This window comes from Hemibagrus wyckioides, linkage group LG11 (genome assembly GCF_019097595.1).
Source record: "Hemibagrus wyckioides isolate EC202008001 linkage group LG11, SWU_Hwy_1.0, whole genome shotgun sequence".
In the NCBI taxonomy this organism is placed as follows: domain Eukaryota; kingdom Metazoa; phylum Chordata; class Actinopteri; order Siluriformes; family Bagridae; genus Hemibagrus; species Hemibagrus wyckioides.
The window spans coordinates 33,508,396-33,518,351 of record NC_080720.1 but is presented as its reverse complement, the minus strand read 5'-3'; the positions used below and the strand labels follow the sequence as shown (position 1 = coordinate 33,518,351).

Sequence of the window (9,956 nt, the reverse complement as noted above, 5' to 3'; positions counted from 1 at the left end):
AAAAGCCGACACGCTTCACTCTCCGGAATGTTTGATTTCTTTCAGCACTTTGAGATGTTTAAGCAGAAAAAAATCCTAAAAATCCTAAACCTTGTTTTAATCTGCTTATCTGTTATTCTGTTATCACGACGGTTTACAAACTCCATGGAATGTGAACTTGATGCATTCTAACCAGGTTATGACTTACGACTCAGTACAAAACTCAGATAAATGATAACTTTCTGATGTCTGTACAAAGCTCACAACACTTTATTCCCTTTATTGTACAGTGGACAGGGTTCAATTCAGTTCAGTTCAGTTTTATTTGCATAGCACTTTTAACAATGGACAATGTCTCAGATCAGCTTCACAGAACATAAGAAACAAAGAAAAGTCCAGGATTAAAGTTCTAATGATGTGGCGAGGAAAAACTCGCTTAGATGGTAAGAAGAAGAAACCCTGAGAGGAACCAGACTCAAAAGGGAACCTGATCATCAACTGGGTGACACCAGAGAGTGTGATTATAAATTATTATAAGTGTGTGATTATGAGCAATGTCCTTTCTACAGTCATGTACAGTCAGTTACAGTTGTGTGATGCAGATACAGCATATGTAGAATGTTGGGGCAGTGGTGTGGCTCAAGTGGTTAAGGCTCTGGGTTGAGGATCAGGGTTCGAGCCCCAGCACCACCAAACTCCACTGCTGGGCAATTGAGCAAGGCCCTTAACCCTCTCTGCTCCAGCTGTATTATAGCTGCCCCTGCGCTCTGACCCCACCTTCCCCAGCTGGAATATGCGAAGAAAAGTATTCCACTGTGCTGTAATGTATGTGTGGAGATAATAAAGGCTTCTTGCCCTCAGTTCTTCTTCTTCTTCTTTTTCTTCTTCTTCTTCTTCTTCTTTATCTTCTTCTTACTGTGGGTATAAATTAGAAGGTTGTTGTCCTCAAAGTCATGTGGTCAGCATCTTCGTTTTAAATACCTAAAATCTTCATGAAGCAGAATCCAGCTGGAGCTTGATGCCTCGGGATCCTTGCAGGGTCTGCCTCTTCTCACAGAAGGTCTACTGGAGCTGGCAAAATCTCTAGATGCCTTGGGATGGGTAGAAAAATGGAAAACAAGTGGAGAGGAATTAGCGTAGCTACTGTTCATAATGTTGGCAAGCACTAGATGATAATGTGCATTTAATCAGATGTACTGGAGCACAAGGTTATGGGATGTATTATGTGTATGCCTGGATAAAGAGATACGTCTTTAATCTACCTTTTTTTATGAAATGGCCTTTATTTGTCACATATACATTACAGCACAGTGAAATTCTTTCTTCACATATCCCATCCTTGGAGGGTGGGGTCAGAGCGCAGGGTCAGTCATGATACAGCGCTCTGGAGCAGAGAGGGTTAAGGGCCTTGCTCAACGGCCCAACAGTGGCAACATGAACCCCCAATCTTCCAGTCAACGACCCAGAGCCTTAATCATTTGAGCCACCACTGTTTAAACTGGGAGACTGTGTCTAAGCCCTGAACTCTATTCCAAGACTAATTTCCGAAGACTATTCCAAAGTTTAGGAGCTAAATACAAAAACGCTCTACCCCCCTTTAGTGGACTTTGATATTCTGGGAACTACCAGAAGTCCAGAGTTTTATGATCTCTAAGAGTGTGATGGATTGTAGCATGTTAGGTTAACATTAAATGTAACGTATTTATTTATTTATTTATTTTTCATTTGTTGTCTATGAAATGTCCAAACCTGTCTTCTGTTTCTTTCACTGTTCTGGTGGAACATCGGATTTTCTGAATTGGAACTTGGACAGTCGAATAACTCGTGGCATGGGGTATCTCCAACACTATTGGCTGTTGTATCAATCAGTCAAGATTTACATCAACACTCAGTTTGAGCCAACAGGACAAGAGAACCTCATCAGAACGTCTTTCAAATCACACGTGTTCACAGCAGAGCAACCTGCTGAGCACCTTTCAAGGTAAAAGCTAGAAATAAACCAAATAAAGCTAGAGAGATATAAGCTGTAGGAGTGTTTGTATGTTTTTCATACTGAGACTGTATTGTTATGGCAGTGAAATTATTTTTAAAGCTCACTATATCCATATATACAGGTGAAAAGGCACAAAAGGAAAGGTTCAGTATAGAACCCATCATTTTTTAGGATAGTATATGAATATTTATTCAGAGCATTAAACAAAAAAAAGGTTAATAAATACATAAAAATAATAAACACATCATTTACTTTGTTTTCACTAAGACTGTTTTTTTTGCATTTTAAATGAGTTCACAGTGTGTGTGTGTGTGTGTGTGTGTGTGTGTTTTCTGGGTCTTTATGGAACTATGTGACGCAGTAAGATTTAGCACTTTGAATATGCGTCAAGCCGCACGCGAGACTGCTGAACAACCCGGAAGTGGAGAATTGACATGGGACCGCGCATGCGTACAACGGGGGGCGCGCGAGGTGAGGGTGGCGAGGGAGGGCTGATGGTGGTGGCTGTGGTGGTGATGGTGCTAGTGGAGAGAGGAGGGGGGGTGGGTGGGGCCCGGTCTCGTGACGTCACGGCCATGGCTATTTTGCGCCGTGTGTTTTTCTGCATTTCATTTCCAGAGACTTCACAGCGCGTCTTCGTGTGGAGGATAAAGAATTCCTCCTGTTCACACTCACATGGATTATAAACACTCACCCGCACGCTGAGACACCGCTTCCGTCCTCTTAATACAGAGATACCGACCTATATATATATATATATATATATATATATATATATATATATATTTTTTTTTTTTTTTTTTTTTTTTAATTTGCAATAAAAATGGAGCTCCCTGCGGCGGGAGAGCGAGTGTTCGCCGTGGAGAGCATCGAGAAGAAACGCATCCGAAAGGTTTGCTGGATTATTTCCTCTATTTTTTTAGTCAGTGCAGAGAAATGTGTGAGGTCGAGATTCGGGAGACTTTTACTGCGGGTTTGTTTTTAGACTAAATAAATAAATAAATAAATAAAATAAACCACAACTTTGCCTTTATGTTTGTTTTAATATTAAATTCACGGCATCATCCACAGGGAAGGTTCGAATACCTGGTCAAGTGGAGAGGCTGGTCACCAAAGTAAGACTTTAATCTCTTTATCTCTTACGCCTTTCTTGCACGTGTGTGTTATACTGTGTGTGTGGCTTAGTGTGTGAGTGTGTGTGTGTGTGTGCGCGCGCCAGAAAGTGAAAGAGTAAGAGGAAGGAAATAAAAGATGAAGAATGAATTTAATCCCGCGCGCAGTGCCGCCAACGTGCCCATGTGCCGCCTTCCTTCGCGTTTAATTCCCTTTTTATTTCAACAAAAAACATGTTAATAAATAAATGAATGCATTTTAGAGGTGTCTTTAAACCATAGCACAGTGCGTGTATAAAGCATATAAACAAATCGTAAGTTTCATTGCACTGCGTGTTTCTCCGTTAAAGCACAATGCGTTTGCAGAATATTAAAAAAATAAAATGTATGTATATATGTATGTGTTTTGCATCACAGTGTTGTTTACCTCCTCATAATGATCACAGTTCCACAGTAATGAGAATGAGCGATGTTTTTAATGCATGCGGCTACGATGTGTAGTGATATGTTGTTGTTTTTTAATTATTATTAGTTTATAGATTGATGAATTTTCCTGCCATGTCGCTGCGGAGTTTCCTGTGATATACCGCTTTATGTTCACATTCTGATCTCTCTCTCTGTCTCTCTCTCTCTCTCTCTCTCTCTCTCTCTCTCTCTCTCCTCTATAAACAGGTACAACACGTGGGAACCGGAGGAAAACATTCTCGACCCGCGTCTGCTCGTGGCGTTCCAGCACAGGTGAGCGGCGCGTGACAGGTGTTCGCGACTTCCGGGTTGCCAGATAGACAGATAGAGAACTGCGGACAGGTGTGGTATGGTGTGGTGGGGATGGGTGCATCCTGAAAACACACTCTACTGTCCCAGGCATTGTGATGATTATTGTACTATTTAACAAATGTATGATTATGGGATGGGTGCAGAAGTTGGCACCCCAAACTGTTTGAGATCACCATGATGATGATAAATATAAAGACAATAATAAACTTTACTTACAGAGATAAAGCCGATACAAACAGAACAGTTATAGAAACACTAACAGAAAGGAGGAAAAAACTATGTAAAATGTTTCATACTCAGATAATAAAAGTGTGTGAAATAGAATGGAAGTAGAGAAATTTAAAAGTCCAGTCAAAATACATTTATTTATTTTTATTTATTTATTTCAATTGAAAACTGTAGTATGAATCAAACATTGCAGCATTATCAGTTAACAGACTGTAATTATACACATTATTACTGTGTCCTGCGTACCTGATGTACATGCTGTCAGTATAAAATGTTTATTTACAGCAGAAGGTACAACTTAAGGTCCAGTTGTGTGTCTAAATTATTTTTGACGGTGCATGTTTCTGTATAAACGGTTCGGGCTGTAGGAGGGACAATGTGAGCAGCAAGAAAGAATAAAAAATAAACAACAATTAATGCACAAAATTTAATAAATGTGTGAGTAAAAACAGTTAATCTGGCAACCAAAAAGATTTTACTACCTCACTGCTGTCCACCCCTCTCTCTCTCTCTCTCTTTTTTTCTCTCGCTCTCTTTCTGTTTCTCTTTTTCTCTGTCTCTCTTTTTCTCTGTCTCTCTCTTTCTGTCTCTCTCTCTCTCTCTCTCTCTCTCTCTCTCTCTGTCTCTCTCTCTCTCTCTCTTTTTGAAGAGTTTATGTTGAGCAGTGATTAGTTGTGTCATGTGACCAGGTTGCTCCACCAGACCTCCTCTGATTGGCTGGATTTATGATTACACCAGAATATATGTCATTCATCCTAAACTCTGGTGGAATTTTTAAAGTGTGACACCATGAGACACCCTGTGTGTTCTGCGATGTGTTCTAGAGCTCATTATCATCATGTAAGCGTGACATCACACTGGTACGTCTGTGACCACAGTCATGTGGGGTGGCCCCCTGACCCGTAACACTTCTCCTCGCTTTTCTTCTCTGTGATGTTTAGCTTTTTCGAGCAAAGGCATAATGATTCCACGCTGATGTGCGTTGTTAGAGCTGAAGCATGCACACACACTGTTTTTCCGGAGTGTTTTCCAACACACACACACACACACACACATTTAACCTTCACGGTTCAAACCTAAAGAGATTTTCCGTGTCGCCACATACATTAACGTCCCTTCGCTTCCCATCCCCCACCTGCTGAACACTGACAGAGGAGCATTCTGGGATGGCGTGGGTTCTGAACAGTTAGTCGCTGGGGGAATTTTTTTGTTGTGAATAAATTGCACGCCTCCGACGAGGTTGATGCGGCTGCTCTGACGCCTCATCAGGGTTTTTCGTCAGTTGTGGACGGAAACAAAAGGAGAGACTATGATGATGACGATGGTGGTGGTGGTGATGAAGATGAATGTCATTATATGTTGTTATGAATATTCATTACTTTTGAAAAGTTAGATTATGTTCCTGAGAGTTTAAGAGACTGTGGAGACGTTGCAGCTGGTCAGAATGACCTCCATAAATCACATCAGGAATCAAATCATGAGACAGAAGGTGATGGATGCTATGGAGATGTTTAGAAGAGAAATTAACTTAGTGCAGCTCATGCAGTGTTTCATACAGGAGACATCACATCCGAATGAAATTTCTCTTACACTTTCAGAACATGGAAAACACTGAAGGTTCTGTTTTGCTTTTTCTGTGTTCTGTAAAATCTGTGAACTCTGAAATATCCAAAGAACTCTTGTAGATGGTATTTAGGTGAAATAAGAATATAAGAAACATCTGATGAAAGAATCTTATTAAAAAAAGAATCCGTGTTTTCACAGGGAGCGCGAGGAGCAGCTGATGGGCTACCGCAAGAGAGGCCCGAAACCCAAACACTTTCTCACCCAGGTGAGACTACACACACACACTCACACATACACACACACACTGTTTCTCATAGCCAGGTTTCTTGGTACCTGGTGTCCATGGCTTTGCAATGCAAATGTTTGGGGAAATTTCTTAGATAAATGAAGCAGCAAAGCACGCGTTCTGTCTTCTCCATCTCAGACACATACAGTTTACATAAAAGATTTGTAAGGTGAGAGAGAAAGAGAGAGAGAGAGAGAGAGAGAGAGAGAGAGAGAGCATCAGAGAGAAAGACAAAGAGAAAGACAGAGAGAGCGAGACCATCAGAGAGAGAGACAGAGAGAGAGACATTGTGATGCTTTCTTGACCAGTTAATGATGATCTTTGTCCTTCATCATGTTTAGAAAACTTTATTTTATTTTATTTCAGGTCTCATCATTTGCCCGGAGATCCAGCGTTCTTTCTGACCTTCATGATGTATCTCAGGGCAGCGGGTTCCGTCTCAATCCATCCGCCGGCGTGACACAGATGCAGCAGTTCTGTCTGGACAGCAGGAGGCAGCAGCCATACCAGAGCCTGGATGACGTCCTGATCAACGGGAAGAACGAGAAGAAGCAGTACTACCAGCTCCACAGCATGAATCACCACCAGTACCGACCCGACCCCACACCCTACCAGCAGGAACAGTCTCGGGAACCGGATCAGGAACGTCACGGCGACGTGAAGGATGTCAGCATGGAGCTGGAGAAGGTTCTTGATGGTGGAAAGGGAGATTTAAAGCTCATTCAGGAGAGCACAAGACCTGTGAACGGAACTAACAGCAAACTAAAAATTGTGAAGAACAAGAACAAAAACGGACGAATCGTCATCGTGATGAGTAAATACATGGAGAATGGGAAACGGGTGGACAGGAGGGTGAAGCAGAACCAATCGGTGGAGAGAGGAACCAATTGCGTCAACGGCTCTGCAGAGGGAACCAAACCCTCCGAGAGGAACGGCTTTGAAAACGGCTTCCACGAGAACAACAAAAACGGACAAACGGCAACATCGGAAAATGGCGTCTATAAGCGGCATCACTCGGAACCTTGTGGCGACCAACGGGGTGCTCAGAGCTTCCTGAGCCGTCGGAGCATTAGTGCACCAAACGCTAGCTCGCGTCAGGGTCAGAGCAACGGCACGAGCGTGAACGGACACCACAGCACGACTGACCTCTCAGACTCGTGTCAGGACGAGCCGATGGATCTGAGCTTCTCGGGTTCTCGAGGAGCCAGAAACACTCCCACGGACTGTCGTTCGAACGAGCTCTCGGCCCCGGCTGAGACGGAGATGCCTCCGCCCACACGGGAACCGGAGAGTGCTCCGAGCTTCACGCCGTTTCTGGGGAATATAATAATCACAGACATCACAGCGAACTGCCTCACAGTGACTTTCAAGGAATATGTTCCTGTCTGAAAAAACAACAACAACAAGAACTACTGAAAACTATTTGTAAATTTGTGGGCATGTAAATAAGCTTGTTTTCCAGAATGATCTAATGTTATGAATACCCAAGTTATTACTTGACATTTTCATGATAATAATAATGTTATATAAATGACCGTTATTTTTACAAAAAAAAATTATTTTGCCAAGCTGCTTTGCTAATGTTAGCGCCATCACTCTCTCTCTCTCTTTCTCTTTCTCTCTCTCTCACTTTCTCTCTCTTTCTCTCTCACTCTTTCTCTTTCTCTCTCTCTCACTCTCTCTCTCTCTTGTTTTCAGCCAATCACAGAACGTTATAATCACCCACTGAAGATGGATAGGAGGCGGGACTTAACACAAGTTTTGTTGTGAGCACTCAACTGAGTTGAATTTAACGCTGACGATCAGATTCACCTGCTGCTATTAACATTTCCTCATTTCTAATGTAACGAATAGGGTAGGGGTGTAACGATACGGCGTGACGCGTCGCTTCGTTCGGGACGATGTTCACGATTTGATTTGTCTGCATACTGAACGATACCTTCAACTCTTTGTGTAACAATCAACGTTGGCAGAATGTTCTAAAATACTTAAAGATTTAGACTTCTAATCAAACTCACGTTTTGACTTCCTCTTTATCTCGAATCACTGGAGGCGACCAGGGTTAAAAATAAAAAAACACGTTCTCCCTAATCACGCTGCTTTTCACGAGCTGATACTACAAGCTAGCACACTACTGTACTAGCAAACTAGCTGCACTATCTACACCAACACCAATGAAACACACACACATACACGTTCTTTGCATCTTCACTCAGCTTATACAAAAACACTTGTCCTACATAAATCTGCAAAACACCACTCAGGGTTGCCAAGTCTGTTTTTTTTACATTTTGAGTAGGAGATATAAAAAACAAAATAATACACAGCTAAATCCCACTGTTTCTGCTCTGTTTCAGGTTTAAGATGTACTTAGGGGAAAATCTGGCAACATCAGTCCCATCTTGAGCAGAGCACTAATGTATAATTATCGGTGTTTAGCTATGTTTATTTCATGCTGCTAGGAGTCCGAACACATCACACAAACACTGCGTCATTACATTCACTTATTCTTCTTTTATAATGTTGTTTTCATTAATCGCCGGAACACGGAAACCTAACACACGTCCTCTGGGTTTTTATTCCCGCTGTTATCGTAAACACGTCGTAGCGAGACGCCGCCGAATCGTGAATTCAGGTGGAATTTGTTCCTTGCGTATCATTACACCCTTCATGATTTCTCGCCACATGGAAATGAAGTCTGCATTATTCATGCGCTTATATTGAATATTTCTACCTTTTTCTTTGTTACTTCTTGTTTTATTCTGATATCACGAGTACTAAAAGGTACATAATAATTGTGTATTTAAAGACAAATTATCATTCCAAAAATTATTCCAAACAGGCATTTGTACTCAGTAACATGAGATTTGAATCATTAATGACTTAAATTCATTGGCGTGTGATGAAACATTTGCCCTCATGCCTTCAGAAAGAACTAAATTTCAGCAAAAAGCACAAAAACATGTTGATGATCTGATGATGAATTGCGGTGCCGACTCTTGGGGATTCATGGGTTGATTTGATTTTTCAGGCTGCTTGTTTCATACATAAAGCTATCATTTTTTAAGCACTCATGTATGTAAAGGTGAACGTTGGAAATGTTACGTCCAGCTGTGTCAATGTCCTGTAAACTTGTGTCCCAGACCAACATCTCAACACATTAAAAGCTTATTTTTGTGTGATTAGATTCTCACATGGTGTGTGTGTGTGTGTGTGTCTGTGTGTGTGTGTGTTAGTGTGTGTTTGTTTTGAGAGAGATAATGGCACATTTTTTCTGGTCATTGTGCAGATATCCTTCTGCACTTTGCACTGTCTCTAAAGCCAACACGGGTTTGAGAGTCTTATCAGAGCCACAGCTCTGTGACACAGGAATGTCCTGCTGGGCTAGACAACCTGTCCTGTGATGCTGCACTCCCAGTTAAACAGCCAGTTTAGCAATTAAACAAATGATTATAATTATATCTTTAAAAAATTCCCATTCACGATGAAAGAAGGAAATCAACCTCATGTTTAAAAGTCATCATCATCATCATCATCGCTGTCATCGGTGACGTGATTCTGATTAACAACAAGTGAAACAAATAAAATGTGGCACCACAGAGCGACATCAGCAAGAAGAGGAAGGACAACAGAACAAGGAGAAAAAGTATCAGGGAGGCTGCTGAGGGATCTACAGCAACATTAAAGTGACTTCAGGAACATCTGAAGATCACTACCTGCACAATGATCTCTGGGATTCTTCACACATCTGAGGTACGTGGTAGAGCGGCTACGCAGAAGCACTTTTCTCACAAAAAACAGCTTCCAGTCATCACAAAAACGTGTTGTGGCTTGATGTGAGCTTATCACCTCAGAACAGTGTTACACACAGTGAAGCATGGTGCTGGCAGCATGGAGCCGTTCTTCAGCTGGACGTGGGGCTCGGGTACTGAGGTACTGTGGCACACCTCAGTGTTCCTCATTGCTGAAAATACACCACTGAAGATGATTCCTGCTCAAGTTCACAAAGCTTCAT

At 41.8% G+C, this 9,956-nt stretch overlaps 1 protein-coding gene and 1 long non-coding RNA gene across 3 annotated transcripts in view; both read left to right on the top strand.

The window, feature by feature from the left end:
* Positions 1 to 2,427, top strand: part of LOC131361316 (uncharacterized) — a 16,780-nt gene extending 14,353 nt beyond the window's left edge. The window contains exon 3 of the long non-coding RNA XR_009206013.1: positions 1,793 to 2,427. This is a non-coding gene — a long non-coding RNA (uncharacterized LOC131361316). The remainder of the gene's footprint in view (positions 1 to 1,792) is intronic.
* Positions 2,428 to 2,756: 329 nt separating this feature from the next.
* Positions 2,757 to 9,134, top strand: LOC131361282 (E3 SUMO-protein ligase CBX4-like). Of its 2 annotated transcripts, XM_058402311.1 has the most exons (5): positions 2,757 to 2,864; positions 3,044 to 3,087; positions 3,757 to 3,822; positions 5,854 to 5,920; positions 6,308 to 9,134. In XM_058402311.1, exons 1-5 carry the CDS (start codon positions 2,796 to 2,798, stop codon positions 7,328 to 7,330), a joined length of 1,269 nt encoding a protein of 422 aa, XP_058258294.1. In that variant the 5' UTR covers positions 2,757 to 2,795; the 3' UTR covers positions 7,331 to 9,134. The 2 variants fall into 2 exon arrangements, with proteins under 2 accessions (XP_058258294.1, XP_058258295.1); XM_058402312.1 differs by lacking the exons at positions 2,757 to 2,864; positions 3,044 to 3,087 and having other exon boundaries at positions 3,805 to 3,891.
* Positions 9,135 to 9,956: the final 822 nt, after the last annotated feature.

Excerpts from the sequence above, each read along its gene's own strand:
- LOC131361282 (XM_058402311.1), top strand. The coding sequence starts at position 2,796 with ATGGAGCTCCCTGCGGCGGGAGAGCGAGTGTTCGCCGTGGAGAGCATC. Across the intron at positions 2,865-3,043 it reads AGAAGAAACGCATCCGAAAG|GGAAGGTTCGAATACCTGGT; the intron begins GTTTGCTGGATT and ends CATCATCCACAG. Across the intron at positions 5,921-6,307 it reads CCAAACACTTTCTCACCCAG|GTCTCATCATTTGCCCGGAG; the intron begins GTGAGACTACAC and ends ATTTTATTTCAG.